Raw genomic sequence first — 20845 nt, 5'->3', positions numbered from 1 at the left:
TAGATAACATACCAGAGATAGCCTATACAATAATGTACTGCCATTCAATGTCTTGGAAGTGCAACTGCATTGCAAATGAGACTCAAATGGTATAAGAAAACATGATGTAACACCTGGACAGCACAGTTATCATAATCAGCTCATTTTAAGTGTTACAATAAAATATAAAATGTTATTATCTAACAAATAACATTTGTTGACACGCACAAAAGTACCGTATTTTTCGGACTATAAGTCGCAGTTTTTTTCATAGTTTGGCCGGGGTGCGACTTATACCCAGGAGCGACTTATGTGTGAAATTATTAACACATTACCGTAAAATATCAAATAATATTATTTAGCTCATTCACGTAAGAGACTGGATGTATAAGATTTCATGGGATTTAGCGATTAGGAGTGACAGATTGTTTGGTAAACGTATAGCATGTTCTATATGTTATAGTTATTTGAATGACTCTTACCATAATATTTTACGTTAACATACCAGGCACGTTCTCAGTTGGTTATTTATGCGTCATATAACGTACACTTATTCAGCCTGTTGTTCACTATTCTTTATTTATTTTAAATTGCCTTTCAAATGTCTATTCTTGGTGTTGGGTTTTGTCAAATAAATTTCCCCAAAAAATGCGACTTATACTCCAGTGCGACTTAATTATGTTTTTTTCCTTCTTTATTATGCATTTTCGGCCGGTGCGATTTATACTCCGGAGCGATTTATAATCCGTAAAATACGGTACTGATAATTGGTGCCGTTGAGTACCGATATCGATTCTCAAGTACCATGATTTGGTACCGTATCGGTTCAAATGTGAAAAGTTCTCATCCCTACTCTTAGATATAACAGAGCCTCCTCCTTCTTTGTTGTATGTTAGTCCAACTGATGCTGCATGTTTTTTGGTTTGAAGTGCAGAGGAAAAGCTGCGTTATTTTCATAAAGTGGTTAAGTTTACCCCATAACAGTCAGGGTCAAGACAGTCCTCCAGGCTGTGGAACAAACTTGCATCGGACTAGTTCCAGCACATTTGCCAGTGGCTCAGCTGGTCCAGTCATCTCCCAACACCCCCTTAGAGAAATGTTGTGACACTCTTATCTTGCTCCGAAGGGATGCCCACATTAGCCGCGCCAGGTCATCCACCGGCCAGCGAAGTGCAACTGTGGCACAATCACCGGCCTGCCGCTCAATCGCACAGGGTCACGGGGTGTATGCGCGTGCTTACGGGGCCACGTGTGGCTGTCCAGAGCTTGTCACGACTGTTGTCCACGGCCTGTCCCCACTTCATGTAGCAACAAAGGGCATGTCACAGTGAGTCAACCTGATTAGGACTTGGTTGCAGAGAGCCACACCCCAGCCCGCAGTGACTTCATTTTCATAATTCTGTTGCAGCAGTGCAGGCCGGGCCGTTTAATGCACGTGTGCTGACGGGGCAGGGTTGTCAACGCAAACAGACAGGAAAGGCCTTGTATCGGGGGTGCTCACAAGCACGAAATAATTACATAAGTCTGTCCCGCTTTCGGCGTTCCGCAGCGTCACTGCAGGAGAAGACCTCAGAAGTCGGGGAGGTCACGGCCCCAGCACAGATTGACACAAAAGATGGAATCATTCCAGTAAATTTTCTGTAATTATTTTATTTATCTGAGTGCAATGTTTCTCTGTAGTCCAAATACGCTCCATCGGGTGGCGTCTTACCTGTGTCTGCTACCTGAGCTGCCAGAGGGCCAAGACACCATCATTGAGGAGAAGGTTCTCCTTGAACTACTGGTAAGTCCAGCGTCCATACATACTGCATTACTGTCCTACTTATCTTATAATGCATATACAGCAAGTGTTCCCAAACTGGCTCGCCAGAGTCCACAATCCGACCAGGTGGATGGCCGAAGTAAAAAAATAATTGATTAATGATTTTCTCAATCATTAATCATTGTCTAGTCCCTTAGGCAAATCATATTGTTGATGTACACTACCGTTCAAAAGTTTCGGGTCACCCAAACAATTTTGTGGAATAGCCTTCATTTCTAAGAACAAGAATAGACTGTCGAGTTTCAGATGAAAGTTCTCTTTTTCTGGCCATTTTGAGCGTTTAATTGACCCCACAAATGTAATGATCCAGAAACTCAATCTGCACAAAGGAAGGTCAGTTTTGTAGCTTCTGTAACGAGCTAAACTGTTTTCAGATGTGTGAACATGATTGCACAAGGGTTTTCTAATCATCAATTAGCCTTCTGAGCCAATGAGCAAACACATTGTACCATTGGAACACTGGATTGATAGTTGCTGGAAATGGGCTTCTATACACCTATGTGGATATTGCACCAAAAACCAGACACTTGCAGCTAGAATAGTCATTTACCACATTAGCAATGTATAGTTTAAAGTTATCTTCATTGAAAAGTACAGTGCTTTTCCTTCAAAAATAAGGACATTTCAATGTGACCCCAAACTTTTGAACGGTAGTGTATATGCCCATATCTGCTGTACAAAATGTACTTTATAAAAGAAAAGCGAGCGATACTTCTCCAGTTGCCTTATTAAACGTTTGGATATATTTAGTGTTTGGCGCAGCTGGACCGGATTAGGAGGGGAGAGAAAGAAAAAGATACCATACCATACCATACCAAATTTATTTATAAAGCCCTTTAAAAACAACCACAGTTGGAAGAACAAAGGACTGTACACCACAAAGAAAGACTAAAAAATAACATTTAAAACAGAAGTAAAATACACATTGAAAAAGCAAATACAAATTATCCTAAGAACAATTTGTTAGATAAAAAGCAGTTAAAAAGTTAAAAACAGTTAAAAAAGTTAAAAACAGTTTAAAGGGGTTAAAAGCCAGTGAGTAAAAATGGGTTTTAAGAAGGGTCTTAAAAATAGCCAAAGAAGGGGCCTGTCTCACGTGGAGAGGGAGATCGTTCTAGAGTTTGGGACCCGCAACAGAGAAGGCCCTGTCCCCTCGAAGCTAGATGAAGAAAAAGATAATAAAGAAAACAGAAGGGGAAATTGTGGGGACATAAGTTAAAGTTAAAGTACGACTGTCACACACACTAGGTGTGGTGAAATTACTCTCTGCGTTTGACCCATCCCCTTGTTCCACCCCCTGGGAGGTGAGGGGAGCAGTGAGCAGCAGCGGTGGCCGTGCTCAGGAATAATTTTGGTGATTTAACCCCCAATTCAACCTTTGATGCTGAGTGCCAAGCAGGGAGGTAATGGGTCCCAATTTTATAGTCTTTGGTATGACTCGGCCGGGGTTTAAACTCACAACCTACCGATCTCAGGGCGGACACTCTAACCACAGGGCCACTGAGCAGGTTTAAGGGGGACAAACGGCAACAACAAAAAATTATCTGAGTTTGACGCCTGTGCTCTAGCTAATGTTGCAATTTCCCATGCCTGATAGAAAACACTCAAACGTACAGTAAGGCTCCATTTTTCAAAATGTGCTAGCTCAATGCTAATTTACATTGGATTTGCAATAGACATGCTACTGATTAGCGTTAGCAATTTTAAATGCCGATTTTTAACACCTCCAAATTTGGTAATGAAAACTACTACTAAGATGCACATTGAAATTAAACAGCTAGTGTGTAATAAGTACAATACTGACCACGACAAAAGACTAGATTCACCTTGATAGCAAAGACTACACTCAGACTAGGCAACACATTATTGCCTATACATAACTGCCATCTAACGTCTTGGAATTGCAACTGCATATAAAGTCTACAGTGTTTCCCATAAACTGCCAAGTTACCTGTGGCGGTGGGGGCGTGGCTATGGGCGTGGCTATAGGCGTGGTCACCATGACATCATCGAGTAATTTGCATGATTTACTACAATGATATGATTTTCTCTAAAAAGGCTCAAAAAATGTATACTTACTAATTAATAATAACAGTTTTGTTTTAAACGTCTATCCACCCATCCATTTTACAATATAATTACAACACTTTATGTACATATTTATATACAAATTTGAACAATAAGTTATTCACTGAAATATATTTATTAATTGTGGTTCTTACAAAAAATATCCATCCATTTTCTACCGCTTATTCCCTTCGGGGTCGCGGGGGGCGCTGGAGCCTATCTCAGCTACAATCAGGCGGAAGGCGGGGTACACCCTTGGACAAGTCGCCACCTCATCGCAGGACCAACACAGATAGACAGACAACATTCACACTCACATTCACACACTAGGGCCAATTTAGTGTTGCCAATCAACCTAATATATCTTATAAAAGCTAAAATGTCTCTTAAAGCTCTGCCCCTTTAATTAGTGCATACTAAATAATTTAACTTTAGCCTACTACTACAACCATATTATTTACCAGCAACATAAAGTGAAACAGAGGCAGAAGTGTCCTGCCACAGTCAGTAACAAATAAACAGAAAACAGTAGTGGTCAAATACAAATAAGGCAACAAGAGAAGTATGTAAAGTAAATATGAACAGCCTATATGGGCATCTACATCAACTATATGATTTGCCTGAGAAGCTGGACAGGCTAAAAAAAAAGAAACAATTTATTTTTTTATTTTTTTATTTTTTATTTTTTTAATTTGTGGCTGACGTAATTCTTTCGTGGCGGGCCGCCACAAATAAATGAATGTGTGGGAAACACTGGTCTACAATATAATGCTTGCAAATGTGACTTTGAAATGTAAGAAAACAAGATATAACAACTGGACAACACACTTATCTATGTTGAATTTAAAAAAAAAAATTCATATACAAAAATTTTCATTTATTAACATATGAACACAAGTACCGGAAATCGGTACCTTATCGACTTAAATGTAAAAGGTACCCATCCCAAATGGTCACCCACTGTTGTGGGATGGTATTCCCATTCTACTTGGACTGGCTGATCATACATACTAGGGTGTCGAACACAAGAATATTGGCTAATTAGGACTGAATGCCATCCCACAACACTGTGTGGCCAGCATTAAGACGTGCCAGGCTGTTGTAGCTGTGTTTGGTTTTTCCATATGCTCTTGTTTAACTAATGTGTTACAAAATGACTATGGCAGTGTGTTTTTGATAAAGACAACACACTAATCCCTTTGTCCGCTCCCACAGGTGTCCCGTCATGAGCGTCGAATCTCTCAGATCGAGCAACTGAACCAGATGCCGCTTTATCCAACCGAGAAGATCATCTGGGATGAAAACATTGTCCCAACAGAGTACTTCTCTGGAGAAGGTAGACAGTGGACTAACTGTATCTACAGTATATTGTAGTATATACCGGTAACTATTTATTGTGCAGTACTAAATGTCATGTGTCATCTTTTTCAGGCTGCCTTGCACTTCCCAAACTTAATCTCCAATTCCTCACCCTCCACGACTACCTGCTGAGGAACTTCAACCTGTTCCGCCTTGAGTCCACTTACGAAATTAGACAAGACATAGAGGATGTGGTGTGGCGCATGAAACCATGGTGAGAATATTTAACTTTCTCCCCCCCACCCTTCTTCTTAACTTTCATGAATGAAGATCCTTATCTACCCTGCGCCTCTTGTGGCGCACGGCATGGCACATTGATGATATTTAATTCAAAGACTGTGACATTCGTGACACCACATTTGGAAACCCATTGCTTAACATAATAAGTGCTCCCATTATGTCAAGTGGTGTAGCAAGTTTTTACTTGTTTTGTTTCTCTCAAAAGTAAATAAGTCGGTGGCGGTGCCGTGCGGCTGCCCCAAATCCAACTCATTTCAAGCTTGACAACGGCCCAAGGCGCTTGTCACACCTCTTTCCTCCCTCCACGTGTGTTCCTCCCCTCCTCCCCAACACACACACACACACAGGCAATCCGAGTACGGCGGTGTGGTGTTCGGAGGCTGGGCCAGGATGGCTCAGACAATCACTGCCTTCACCATCGTGGAGGTGGCCAAACCCAATATCGGCGAGAGCTGGCCCGCACGTGTCCGAGCTGACGTCACAGTTCATCTCAATGTGCAAGATCACATCAAGCATGAGTGGGAAGGTAACCATACACGCCAATGTGACAAGACAGAGAGCTAAAACTGACCTGATTGCTTGCTACTTCTGTGTCGCCCTGACTACTGGTGCTTAACATGTGAGCCCCGAACAACATGCTGACCTCTGTGGAATCTCTCTTCTTGCTCAACAGTGTGACTACTAACCCTAATAACTGGTCACAACTAGAGATGTCCGATAATGGATTTTTTGCCAATATTCCAATATTGTCCAACTTAATTACAGATTCCGATATCAACCGATACCGATATATACAGTCGTGGAATTAACACATTATTATGCCTAATTTTGTTGTGATGCCCCGCTGGATGCATTAAACAATGTAACAAGGTTTTCCAAAATAAGTCAACTCAAGTTTTGGATAAAATGCGAACATGGCACTGCCATATTTATTATTGAAGTCACAAAGTGCATTATTTTTTTTAACATGCCTCAAAACAGCAGCTTGGAATTTGGGACATGCTCTCCCTGAGAGAGAATGAGGAGGTTGAAGTGGGCGGGGTTGAGGTGGGGGGGGGGGGGGGGTAGCGGGGGGTGTATATTGTAGCGTCCCGGAAGAGTTAGTGCTGCAAGGGGTTCTGGGTATTTGTTCTGTTGTGTTTATGTTGTGTTACGGTGTGGATGTTCTCCTGAATTGTGTTTTTCATTCTTTGTAACAGTGTTGAAGTTGTTTATATCCCGCCACCCTCCGTGTGACCCGAATGGCTGTTGACCAAGTATGCTTGCATTCACTTGTGTGTGTTAAAAGCCGTAGATGTTATGTGATTGGGCCGGCATGCAAAGGCAGTGCCTTTAAGGTTTATTGGCGCTCTGTACTTCGCCCTACGTCCGTGTACCACTCCGTACAGCTGCGTTTTAAAAAGTCATACATTTTACTTTTTGAAACCGATACCGATAATTTCCGATATTACATTTTAAAGCATTTATCGGCCGATAATATTGGACATCTGTAGTCACAACAGAAATAGACATGACAATTACACAACATCTGACACTTCTTCAGGGTTAAATTAAAGAATCTGCCCATAAGTTTATTTATTTTATTTTTTTAATATGTTGCTAACTAACAGACAAACCCCGGCACAGGACAAATTAAATTGCCATGTCGATGCATGTGTATTTTTTGTGTGTCACATCAAAACAGTTTGCAAGAGAAAATCAAATAAATGAAGTGAACCCTCTTGTCAGTCAGACTCTTTGTCTCTGTTGGTGGAGGTGGCGCTGCTAGCATCCACACGCAGAGTAGTACAGCCTCGTAACGTAAACATAAGGTAACATAGTAAAAATGATCCGGATCAACTCTAAAATCGTATTAATTGATTTTCCTGAAATGTTTGTCAGAATACGCTTGTAACTTTTTGAGTTATGTTCCTAGCTAAGTAAAAGACAAACCCCAGGGAATACTTTATCTACTACCTTCAAGGTATTCAATGCTCTTTGACACTATTTCCACATTCACCCATTCACACACACATTCACACACTGATGGCGGGAGCTGCCATGCAAGGCCCTAACCACTACCCATCAGGAGCAAGGGTGAAGTGTCTTGCCCAAGGACACTACGGATGTGACTAGGGTGGTGGAAGCCGGGGATCGAACCAGGAACCCTCAGGTTGCTGGCACGGCCGCTTTCCCAACCGAGATACGCCGTGTCATTAATACATCGTGTATTTATGACATTTTGGAATGTAGTTGCAATGCCTTAAAGTGAGGGCTGTGATTGCGTTAATATAGTTGACCACATATAGGTCCTTGTCCCTCAAAGACATGACAAGATATATAATGGTGCAACGCAAAGAAAAGAAAAAAACCCACCATCCGCATATTTGGCAGAATACTTCACATTCCTATCTCTTGCATAGAGACAGACCTTTTATAGAGACATTTTTAGTCATCCATTTCCTTACATTTAAAGGCAGATATAAGTATCACTTCCTATCTTCAACCCCCCTCTATAATTAGAACTTCATGTTTTAAAGATCAGGCCTCGTGCTGACAGGGCACTTTCTCCTTCATCGCCCAACTTCCCCCGCCCCACATGACACTGATCTGTCCCCTGCCGATACTCCCTGTCCACCTTTATGCCTATCCCCTGTGTTGACTCTCAAACCCTTTGTCCACTCTGCAGGGCTTCGTAAGCACGACGTTTGCTTTCTGATCACGGTGCGGCCCAACCTGGCCTACGGCACACGCTTCGACCGCCGCCAGTCCTTCGTGGAGCAGGCTGGGCTGGTACACGTGCGAGGCTGCGAGGTGCAGGGCATGCTGGATGACAAGGGACGTGTCATTGAGGAAGGTAGCGCTCATAAGTGCACCCACACTCACACACACATCCCCAATGCACGACGACACAATGCCTACATCTTTCCATCAGACCAATCATAACCACCAGCTGATCCTTGGAAGAGGGTCAAAGCGGTGTTGTCATGGTGACAGCCACAGTAAGACCTGACCTTTTCGCATTAACATTGTATTACCATGAGGTCGACGGCGACATCGTTTGGGAGCTGCCCTAGGTCTAGCATTAGAAAGTTAAACTCAGTAGAACTTTAGCCTTAGTCAGCGTATACAAACCCCGTTTCCATATGAGTTGGGAAATTGTGTTAGATGTAAATATAAACGGAATACAATGATTTGCAAATTCTTTTCAACCCATATTCAATTGAATGCACTACAAAGACAAGATATTTGATGTTCAAACTGATAAATATTTTTTTTTTTGTTGCAAATAATCATTAACTTTAGAATTTCATGGCTGCAACACGTGACAAAGTAGTTGGGAAAGGGCATGTTCACCACTGTGTTACATGGCCTTTCCTTTTAACAACACTCGGTAAACGTTTGGGAACTGAGGAGACACGTTTTTTTAAGCTTTTCAGGTGGAATTCTTTCCCATTCTTGCTTGATGTACAGCTTAAGTTTTTCAACAGTCCGGGGGTCGCCGTTGTGGTATTTTAGGCTTCATAATTGCGCCACACATTTTCAATGGGAGACAGGTCTGGACTACAGGCAGGCCAGTCTAGTACCCACACTCTTTTACTATGAAGCCACATTGATGTAACACGTGGCTTGGCATTGTCTTGCTGAAATAAGCAGGGGCGTCCATGGTAACGTTGCTTGGATGGCAACATATGTTGCTCCAAAACCTGTATGTACCTTTCAGCATTAATGGTGCCTTCCCAGATGTGTAAGTTACCCGTGTCTTGGGCACTAATACACCCCCATACCATCACAGATGCTGGCTTTTCAACTTTGCGCCTATAACAATCCGGATGGTTCTTTTCCTCTCTGGTCCGGAGGACACAACGTCCACAGTTTCCAAAAACAATTTGAAATGTGGACTCGTCAGACCACAGAACACTTTTCCACTTTGTATCAGTCCATCTTAGATGAGCTCAGGCCCAGCGAAGCCGACAACGTTTCTGGGTGTTGTTGATAAAAGGTTTTCGCCTTGCATAGGAGAGTTTTAACTTGCACTTACAGATGTAGCGACCAATGGTAGTTACTGACAGTGGGTTTCTGAAGTGTTCCTGAGCCCATGTGGTGATATCCTTTACACACTGATGTCGCTTGTTGATGCAGTACAGCCTGAGGGATCGAAGGTCACGGGCTTAGCTGCTTACGTGCAGTGATTTCTCCAGATTCTCTGAACCCTTTGATGATATTATGGACCGTAGATGGTGAAATCCCTAAATTCCTTGCAATAGCTGGTTGAGAAAGGTTTTCCTTAAGCTGTTCAACAATTTTCTCACGCATTTGTTGACAAAGTTGTGACCCTCGCCCCATCCTTGTTTGTGAATGACTGAGCATTTCATGGAATCTACTTTTATACCCAAGCATGGCACCCACCTGTTCCGAATTTGCCTGTTCACCTGAGGGATGTTCCAATTAAGTGTTTGATGAGCATTCCTCAACTTTATCAGTATTTATTGCCACCTTTCCCAACTTCTTTGTCACGTGTTGCTGGCATCAAATTCTAAAGTTAATAATTATTTGCAAAAAAAAAATGTTTATCAGTTTGAACATCAAATATGTTGTCTTTGTAGCATATTCAACTGAATATGGGTTGAAAATGATTTGCAAATCATTGTATTCCGTTTATATTTACATCTAACACAATTTCCCAACTCATATGGAAACGGGGTTTGTAGTTGCAGATCTGTTTGTAGCTGGGCTTTGTTCCTCTCTCTCGTCCGCCCATATTTTTGCCTCCTTTCTTAGTGCAAACCACAGTAAATCGCTGATCTTGCTGTGTCATTTGGGATGTTGTGTTGTGGTGACAGTCACTCAAAACTGATGGCTTGTGGCGGTCACCGATGTCCATAGTGCACAATAAAAGCAAGAAAGCTAATAAACTCCAAAACAAAGCTGACGAGTGGGGGCAAATGGTCACTGAGTTTGAGGGGGCGTGATGAGGAGAGGTTTATTTGCATTTAACAACTCCGCCTCTCAAAACGACCTGTTGGGATTGGGGGAAAAAGGGTTAAAATAGGTCTGTAAAACAAAATCTATGCAATTGTTTTTTTGAACCAAATAACCACCATTGCATGTTATGTAGACCACAAGGATGTGTTTTAAATGTAGAAAAAAATCATGGTATCACCCCTTAAACTTAATGAATTATTGTGACCACTACAGTAGGTGTCACCAAAAAAACAAATACCAAAGCATAAGTCTATTTAAGATTTAATAATAAATCAGTTCGGGTTTTTCATACCTATCATTGTTCTCTGAGTAATTGTACTTGTTCAAGCCTTTTCTAACATTTGACACCACAAAATAATAAATGTATGTATGATTCGTGCTGATATCTTATCGGATCAATATCAGTGTTGGCCAATACGCAAGGCTCCAATATCACTATTGGAAGTGAAAAAGTTGTATCCCATACTTATGGATATATTTTTCCTGATAATATAAGGACCTGATGAGATCCACTGATTATCAGAAGCTAAGGACCGACACACTAAAGGTCTCACTTAGAGCCGAGTTAGATCGTTATTAGTTAGAGCCCCCCAGATCCCTAACAAACGGGTTATGGCGTTCGCTGTGTGAGCTGTCAGCTGCGCTGGACTCACGCGAACGTCTCTGGCTGCCTCTCCCGGTTTGAGATGCAAGCCGCTGTAACCGTGACAAGACGTCAGTCACTCTTGGAGTCATGACAACGGCATAAGCAACACTCCCAAGTACAGCTTCATCTCCCAAGGCGAAGTGATTGACAAGACAGAAGGTTCATACAGAGGCGAAAGAGCAAAACACAAGCGAGAGTTAAAAATGTAATTCTCTATTTATGATGTCAACAAGGATCAAATAAATGCACGTACTGGACAAAAACATGAGGTACACTTGAGATTTAATACAAAATCTGTGGGAAAAAATCTTTACTTTTTACACTGCCAAGCTGCAGTGGTGTATGACTGCACTGCATCATGTCCTTCTGCACTGCAGTTCTATTCCACCATTGCAAAGCACAATATGAAACAATATGGTTAAACTAATTCTCTCTGACAGCGCCAATCAAAACTCTGCATTGTGAAGGCACAACTCTTGTACTGTGTTCTTATGAGATTGTGAGGACACAAAGTGTTGATTCAAAGCCACAGCGATACTTTAGTACAATAATGACTTTCACATCCTGGCCACAGCTGTCCAAATTGCTATCCTACGCGTCGATGGTATTGCTTACACTTCTAAGCTATCGCCACACTTTTTTTTTAGCCGGGACTATTTGACAATCACAGCCTAGCCCCCCCAACCCCCTACACGCAAACACACAACAGAGGTCGACCGGATTGAGTGTCACTCTGCTCTCACCCACTCGTGCCCCCAATGCGCCACACATGAATCTCTGCAGACATCCATCAGTACGCTGCCCCTGGTGCACCTCACAGCCGCTCTGTCCGTCCCTCATCCACATTCCTCATCCGAAAAACGGCAAGGCACTGCAGGAAGACGTGCTTGGGAGAATTGTTTTGAAAGGGTTACTGCAGCCATCATTTCTTACATTGCATTGCATTTCTTACATTAACTTGCTAATGTTAACTGACCCTATGGCTGTGCCTCATAAATATGTTGTTGTATGATGCTCCACAGTCTTGTTTTCCCCTAATCGAAAATCAATCACCCTAAAGTGCGAGAAGTATAGATGAGCCGTCACCACGTAGGTGATGTAAACCTAAATGTTCATTGTTCGCGCAGAATTGACAACAATTGAGACATATGATAATAGTTAATGTTGGTATTGTACCATTTTACTCTAGAGATGTTCCAATCAGGGTTTTATGCTGACAATTCCGATAGCGAGCATGAGTGAGATCGGCAGATACAAAACTGATCAATGTATCAACTGTAAATGGATATTATGATTATTGACAGTTTAACAATAGCAACACAGTATTTTCAATTATTTCCCTATTCTTTGTTATTACATACAATTGTTTGATCATAACCAAGTCGATAGTACTTAAACAAAAGCAAAGCACTATTTACTACTCATTTGAATCCTTTGGTTTTGGTGTGTCCAAAACTACTACTTATTCAATGAATTTAAAAAAATTTCCAACAGACAAAAAATTTGGTTTTGACACCCTCTCCTTACGTGTTGCGTATTTTTGGCTGCATCAGTGTTGACAGTTATAAAATCCTCGCTCTAAACTCCTATGAATCTATTTGTTCATTTCCTGTATAGCTTATCGGCTTACTTTCTGTTGTAATTTAAGTTCAAAGTTAAAGTACCAATGATTGTCACACACACACACTTGGTGTGGTGAAATTTGTCCTCTGCATTTTGTGATTCCATCTACACTTATTAAACTTTACAAAACACTTATTTACTGGTGTTGTTTCAAACTAGCTTAGCTATTAGCATGCCTGCTCCTGGCTTGCACTCGGTGTGTAACATGTTAGCCATGTCCTCCAGTGATAATAATACTTACGATACTAAAAAATGCAGTCTAGTTAAAGTACCAATGATTGTCACACACACACTAGGTGTGGTGAAATTTGTCCTCTGCATTTGACCCATCCCCTTGTTCACCCCCTGGGAGGTGAGGGGAGCAGTGAGAAGCAGCGATGGCCGTGCCCAGGAATCATTTTTGGTGATTTAACCCCCAATTCCAACCCTTGATGCTGAGTGCCAAGCAGGGAGGTAATGGGTCCCATTTGTATAATCTTTGGTATGACTCGGCCGGGGTTTGAACTCACAACCTACCGATCTCAGGACGGACACTCTAACCACTAAGCACAGTCGGGGGACTAAAAATGAACACAGTAATAACCAGGTAATATCCGCACTGCAGTGTTATGCTCCAATATCTCACCTTTGCTACTCTATCTCATTTTGGATACCTTTTCAAAACAGGACATTCTTTGTTGTTGCTGGTATGTTGTACTGTATGTATTCTATGTGGCAAGGATTTGCAGCTGTCTATTGTTATATTTTCAGCAAGCACTCTGTAATATGTTTCTCCGTAGGTCCCGAACCAAAACCCAAGCTGCGAGGAGAGTCCAGAACATTCCGTGTCTGGTTGGACCCCAACCAGTATCAGCAAGACATGACCAGCAGCATTCAGGGCGGCACAGAGGATCCATACGAGACTTTCAACATCATCATGAGGCGCAAACCAAAGGAGAATAACTTCAAGGTCTGGAGCCCCAATGGCACTTATTTGATTCACTTGGGAATTGCAGCTGAAAGGTTGGGGCCGGGGCAAGTCTGAGATTACCGCCCATTAAGACACGCTTGTCAGTGGAAGTTAATGGGATTCCTCTCTCTCTCTCTCACAGCAACATTTGAGTATAGGAAAGAATAGAAAAAGTTCTCCTAATAGTTTCACCGATGATGTTTTGAATGCAGGTCAGGTTAAGTTAAAACCAAACAAAATGTGTGCCTCGAATCCCAGCTCTCCTGTTTTTTTTCCTTCTTGTTGTCTCCTGTTTGCGAGATACTCACCAGGGCTTTGTCAAATGCGCAATTTGGAATGTGACGTGCGTACAAATCCGCCTGTTCCAAAGCCAAAGACACGTCGGGATGTTTTTGGAGAAGACGCATAGGAACTGATGGGTATTCAAAGGAACATTCTTCTGCATCTTTGATGTTGATCTCAGATAAAAGCAAACACGTTTCCCGCCCAGTGATTGATGCACTGGGTGTTCAGCGCTGTGACGCTCATTAAAATATAATTGACAGATGTACAAGAGTCCCGCTGTCCCCGTCAAAGCACCTCCTCCTGTGGGATGTGGAAACATGAAGCTATAAGATTACTCATTCAGTTACAATTCTAGCTTTTTATTTGTTTCTATTTAGGGCTGTCAAAGATAATGTGTTAACTATAAGTTCCTTTCACGGAGGACATTTTTTTCAACGTGCAATTAACGTGCATGTGTCCTTGCTCCTTTTTGACCCTCGGTCCATTCCGTAACGTGGGGAAAAAGTAATGGTGTTCAGTTACTATTGAGTCACAAGCTCGAAAATAGCGAGCAAAAATGAAGAAAGACAAGGGTACATTAGGAAAATCCCAAATCCAAAACCATGGCAAGTCATTCCCAACAAGACTATTTGAGACGAGGACATAGCAACAACTGCCTGCTAGTGCGCTTTGCCGCCTCCGTGTTTGGATTATAGTTGAGTGCATTAAAAACATAAAATGTAAATTGTTACACTAACTGCTTTAGTCATCTTAAATAAAATCTCAACAGAAAGAAAATACAGAGGGATGATGTCAATTAATAATTTTCACGATTCACCATGTCAAAACACCTCTTCTCAATCCAGTCACACACGGCTTAACAATATTTGCACTACGCTTCAAATTGGGTCTACCTACTATAACAAAATTATAAATCGTCTTACATTACGATCATGCTTTGTCAAAGATAATTGTAGTGTAATCTGTGATATTTTTACTGAAATAAATATTTTATGACCGATTGAAATAAAGTGTATATTCTTTTATAACCTGTTCTTGATAGTCCGCAATTGTAGAATGATTATTAGCATGCTGACTATTACAATTTATTACTAAATAGAGAAGTTTAAAACATTGTCATGCAGAGATATGAATACTTGTACAACATGGCCGAGTCATCACACATGACCATATTAGGCCATATTAGACTCTTGCGTGGCGGGCCTTTTGACATACAAGCCATTCCAACTCGAATAGGAACCATTCAACCTGTGATGTACAGCTGCATCAAACACTTGGACTTGTACAGTCATACCAAAGACCATAAAAATGGGACCCATTACCTCCCTGCTTGACACTCAGCATCAAGGTTTGGAATTGGGGGTTAAATCACCAAAAAGTATTCCCGGGCGCGGCCACTGCTGCTGCTCACTGCTCCCCTCACCTCCCAGGGGGTGATCAAGGGTTATGGGTCAAATGCAGAGGACACATTTCACCCCACCTAGTGTGTGTGAGACAATCATTGGTACATTAACTTTAAGTTACGTAATGTACAGAATATCAGAAGCATTTATTCAGGTAGAAATATAACCTTTTAAATGACCAAACATTTTTGACAATCAAACCATAATTGTAACAATCCACATATTGTGTTATTAATGTCCGAATCTGGTAACTGAACATGGTGTAGTCCTTCCTCTGAATGCAAGTGCACGTACTGTACGAATACAAATTCAGGTAATTTAGTTTTTTGTCAATAAAGCTGTTTAAAAAACCATAATGTTTTAAAAACATTTCATTAAAGTAAACTAATTGTCCAGTCATGGTAATAAAAACTTGAAAATTATCTGTCGAAAGTAAGTTTTAGTGATAAAAAAATTATATATATATCTGTGATTAATCGCGGTTAATGTTGAGTTAACTATACACTAACTGCGATTAATTGCAATTAAATATTTTAATCGTTTGAGAGCCCTATTTTGTTCACATCGTGTTTTATGTTCCAGGCCGTTCTGGAGACCATCCGTAACCTGATGAACACGGAATGTGTTGTTCCAGCCTGGCTGCATGACATCATCCTCGGCTATGGCGACCCGGGCAGCGCCCACTACTCCAAAATGCCCAATCAGATCTCCACCCTGGACTTCAACGACACTTTTCTGTCCTTAGACCACCTGCGCTCCTGCTTCCCCGGTTTATCCGTGAAGGTCAACGAGGATAACCCTGAACTGCAGGTCCCGCCTTTCAGGTGAAGCACAAATGTTGAATGAAACAATTTATTTAATGAATACTAGAGGTTTAACCCCTTCTTTGCTTTACAAGAATAAAGTTTCCAATCTCAAAACAAACCGAAAAAGGAAAGAAGAGGAAGGCAGGTGAAGAAAGCAAGGACAAACAAGAGGAGGAAGACCAAACCTTGATTGTTGAGCCCTATGTCACACCCAACCGTGGGCCCTATCCCTACAACCAGCCCAAAAGGTGAGAGAGCCAATCCAATATCCATTTTCCAAATTGGCCCAGCTCTGTTTGCCTCAATTTTTGTACCATTCGAATTTTTATCAATCAAAGTGTTGGTCGTCTGTATTTACATCCTTGCATGAAGAGAATATTGTTATACAAGAGGAGTCTGTAGGCAGCAGGAGAATGAAGAGATACAGCCAAGTAGGGACTGTGGAGTATAGTACTGTAATACTGGTGATTATATAATTTTATGTTTTGGCAAATACCGTAATTTCCGGACTATAAGCCGCTACTTTTTCCCCTCGTTCTGGTCCCTGCGGCTTATACAAGGGTGCGGCTTATTTACGGCCTGTTCTTCTCTGACACCGACGAAGAGGATTTCGGTGGTTTTAGTACGCAGGAGGAAGACGATGACACAATGATTAAAGACTGACTTTTGTTAGGCTGGTTATTTTGATAACGTACAGGCGAGCACTTTGTATTACTTTGCACCGTTGTATTATTTGTACTCTGCACGAATGCTGTTCGCCATGTCAAAGATGTGAAAGTTTGATTGAATGATTGAAAGATTTATTGTTAATAAATGGGACGCTTTGCGTTCCCAAACAGTCATCTCTGTCCGGACAATCCCCTCCGTGGTAGCAGGAACCCCTATATACTACGGTAATTACACATCAAAACCCTGCGGCTTATAGTCGGGTGCGGCTTATATATGGAGCAATCTGTATTTTCCCCTAAATTTAGCTGGTGCGGCTTATAGTCAGGTGCGGCTTATAGTCCGGAAATTACGGTATGTATTTTTACTCATGAAAAAGCACCAATAGTGAGTTGAGCAGAGTTGGTCTAACGTAATTCCTTGTTTATTGCTGTTAAAGGGGAAATGCACTTTTAGGGAATTTTGCCTATCATTCACAGTGCTCCAAAAAGAGCACACATGTTTTAATATATTTATGCATTCTAAATAGTTAATAAATACGATCAAAAGTCCACTCACAATGGAGCCTATTGGAGTTGCTCTATTCTGATAGCCCTTAAAAACATCCAAACACCTCCATTAGGGCTTTATGTACATGCTGTAAGTACATATGTAATGTAAAGTGACGCCGCAAACTTCAAAGCGGGATGTGGCAACAATTGTAAATAATAGTATCAGTCTTTACTTTTTCACACATTGTTTTAGTTTGACCTTTCACTGTCAGCATTCATGTTCCTTTTGGCTCTTTTGCTCCCCTGCTGGTCATTCAACAGCATACATCATCATTTAAACATTCTTACCAGGCTTACAAGCATAAATAAAAAGTGAATCACTATTCGAACGTAAAAACACCCATAACTGATGATGATGATGGTGCCTCATGAAATACAGCTGACTTTATGCTGTTCTTCGTTTTTTTTTTCTTATTGATGAAAACCTTTTTCTACTTTAGCCATTTGTCCTGAGCAGCCAGGACATATAACTGTGTACTCTGCAGAGGAAAAAAGTGGCTTAAAAATCAACCTTTACCATCTTTTACATTCAGCATCCATGTTCTCCTTGTTTCATTCGCTCCATGGCCTGGATTGGATTGCCTAAAATGAACTTAAATTAGTTTATACTGCCATGAAGCTATTAAAGACTAATTGCCTGCCTTAATAACATCGTTCCAGGAATACAATTCCCTTCACGCCAACTCAGATTGAAGCCATCCGAGCCGGCATGCAGCCAGGCCTCACCATGGTAAGTGCTTCATATTTACTGTTTGATTAGCCCCCAAAATCAAGCAGATGGCTTGTGAGGAAATCAAAAACGAACAAATCGGTGGTCTTATGGTTGCATATTGATATGGCGAGGTTGTGGTTTTTAAAGGGGAACTGCACTTTTTTTGGAATTGTGCCCATCGTTCAGAATCATTATGAGAGACATGACAGATGGATTTTTTTTACTGCATTCTAAATATTAAATTGATCAGAAGTCTGCTTACTATTGAGAATATGGGAGCCATTCAATTCTGCCCACAGGGCCCCTAAAAACATCCAAACACCTCCATTAGGGTTTTATATACTGTACATGATGTGAGTATATATGTAATGTAGTAACAGGCACATTTATAATAACATTTAACATTTACGTATTTTGATCATTTTAAGCATACGCGGTGCATTAATTTAAAAAACACATCACAACGTTGCCTTTTTTTTTCATCACTTTCTGCTCACTGCAGACTTCATAAGAGCCAACAAACATAATAAAACATCACTTACTGTACATGGTCTGCTGTCATTAGGATGCCGACTGCTGGGATGTTCATATATTCCCGTTTAGATGAAAAATGACTCATAATCCTCGCGAAAAAACAGGGTCACTAGGGGTGTGACCAAGCGTCTTTTCGTGTCGTTCTCGCCATTCCTGGGTCTAAAAGGCTGCCAGTGTGTCCCAACTTGTTGGAATACCTACTCAGATGTCTTCTGTCCAGATGAGATGCAGGATTTATGATCTACAATAAATTTACAGGGAGCAGGGAAGCGAGAAAGCAGCAGACCACTCGATGATGTAAACATCGGCACACAGGAAGTGAATAGTTTGTCTGTGTTAGCGCTTATAATAATTATATCACTAATAGTTGGTTAATATTCAAGTCACAAAATGTAAATGGAGTATTGTAGACACTTTTTGAATGGTTATTTATCGGATTTTATGGCCGGAATAGTGGAGATCCCATTGGCTCCTTTGTAAGCAGACTTTTATTTACATCTATTTAGTATTTAGAATGCATTAAAAAAAATATATCCGCCATGTCTTTCATAATGATTGTGAACGATAGGCAAAATTCCCCCAAAAATGAGTGATGAAACTTATCCATTCTCACCTTCCATCTTGGCAGATGGAAAAGACGCCACAGTAAACACACTACAGCCACCTCACACTCGATGGCAGTCTTTGCTTTCATGTCAGCTGATTACACATTGATTTATTCAGAGATGCCAAATTGCGCTCATTATTTTGGAGCAGGAATTACTCACCTGAGATGGCAAGATTTTTTGTAAACATGTCGTGCCGCCTCCCTGCTGATACAAGGCTTATTTTATGCTCATGTACTGTAACTCAAAGGATGATGATGCTTCTTTCAGTTTAGCTAGGAATGGAGCCTCTAATGTCAAACAATGTCAACTCTATTTTCAGGTCCCAAAGGAAATAATGGGCATTGAATTAATCCGTTCCAGGGTCAAACATTCCCCAGGGTCAATGTTTGTAACAATTCTTAACTGTTAAAGAAGTGTAAAAATAAGTTAAGCACTGTTTAAAGGTCATTTATCACATGCATCATGCGTTTTAACATTTTTTAACACGAAAATTAAAAATAAGTTAATCACTCTATGAAAACACTCATAACTTATGATGCATGATGAAATGCATCTGACTTATGCTGTATATCCAATTGTATTATTGATAACTTACTGTATATCCGCTTTAGCAATTGGACTGGTTCTATATTATATTTTACTAGGCAATATATTGTCCCACAAATTATTGCAGATAAACAATATTATTTTCAGCGTTTTCAGACCAACTTTAGCACTAATGTAACCGTAATCGTCTTTTTTTCAAGTACAGTAAACTTTGATTTCTGGTTAGTTTTTACCATTGTTATTGGATGGTCAAGAATTTTCTACACCAAAAATGCATCAAAGTATTATCCATCCATCCATCCATTTCTTCAACTTGTCTCTCAGGGTATTATTCTTCCAAATACCCAAATGAACCGTTCAAGTATCAAAACGTTTGGCTCGTGTGTGCTCACCAATATAAATGTTCAAAAAAATATCCCAAATTCCCAGAACTCCCGGTTCTCCGGGATATTTTTCCCAGTGAAAATGAATGGGCCATTTTTCAAATTTGCACAATTCCCACATTTCTCACCCGATACAAACCGTTCCGTTTCAACACCTTGTGCAATCAAACTACCATGTTAACATTTTATACCAGGAAATCCCGGTTTTCCGAAGCCCTATTTTCACCTCTTGGTGGAAAGTTTTCACAGTCCACATTTTTCAACCAATTCCAACCATTACACCTTTAAAACATTTCTCTTTGTTGGTACAGACAAATTGCTATTTTTCTTTTTACACACATTCCCGGTTTTTCTTGAAATTCTAAGAATTCCGAAATACCATTTCTAAATTTTACGAGTTACTACGGCAACATTTATCAATCAATTCGGAAAAATCCAAGACCAACCCATTCATATCATCTTGGACAATTGTGCTAAATCAATATTTAAAAAAATTCCCGTTTTCCCAAATTTCAAAATGTCCAAGAAATTCCCAATTAAATGAATGGACATAGTCAAAGTCCTACAATGCCAAAAATTCAAAAATGTATGCATAATATTTTACCCGATTTGGACATTTAAATCATCCACACCCACTATTAACCCTAGATATTGAAGGCAAAACAAGTTTTCTCTTTCCCAAAATTCAGGTTTTCCTGGAA

At 40.7% G+C, this 20845-nt stretch overlaps 1 protein-coding gene across 1 annotated transcript in view; it reads left to right on the top strand.

The window, feature by feature from the left end:
- The window catches only part of aqr (aquarius intron-binding spliceosomal factor), a 121596-nt gene that overhangs the window by 34545 nt on the left and 66206 nt on the right, over positions 1–20845 (top strand). The window contains exons 15-23 of the mRNA XM_062041426.1: positions 1660–1762; positions 5084–5204; positions 5300–5441; positions 5815–5993; positions 8136–8303; positions 13481–13650; positions 15921–16162; positions 16237–16392; positions 18022–18091. Coding sequence (XP_061897410.1) covers positions 1660–1762; positions 5084–5204; positions 5300–5441; positions 5815–5993; positions 8136–8303; positions 13481–13650; positions 15921–16162; positions 16237–16392; positions 18022–18091 — 1351 coding nt within the window. The remainder of the gene's footprint in view (positions 1–1659; positions 1763–5083; positions 5205–5299; positions 5442–5814; positions 5994–8135; positions 8304–13480; positions 13651–15920; positions 16163–16236; positions 16393–18021; positions 18092–20845) is intronic.

Source organism: Entelurus aequoreus, linkage group LG03 (genome assembly GCF_033978785.1).
Source record: "Entelurus aequoreus isolate RoL-2023_Sb linkage group LG03, RoL_Eaeq_v1.1, whole genome shotgun sequence".
Taxonomy (NCBI): domain Eukaryota; kingdom Metazoa; phylum Chordata; class Actinopteri; order Syngnathiformes; family Syngnathidae; genus Entelurus; species Entelurus aequoreus.
Note: the sequence above shows the minus strand (reverse complement) of the source record. Positions and strands in the feature narration are given on the sequence as shown.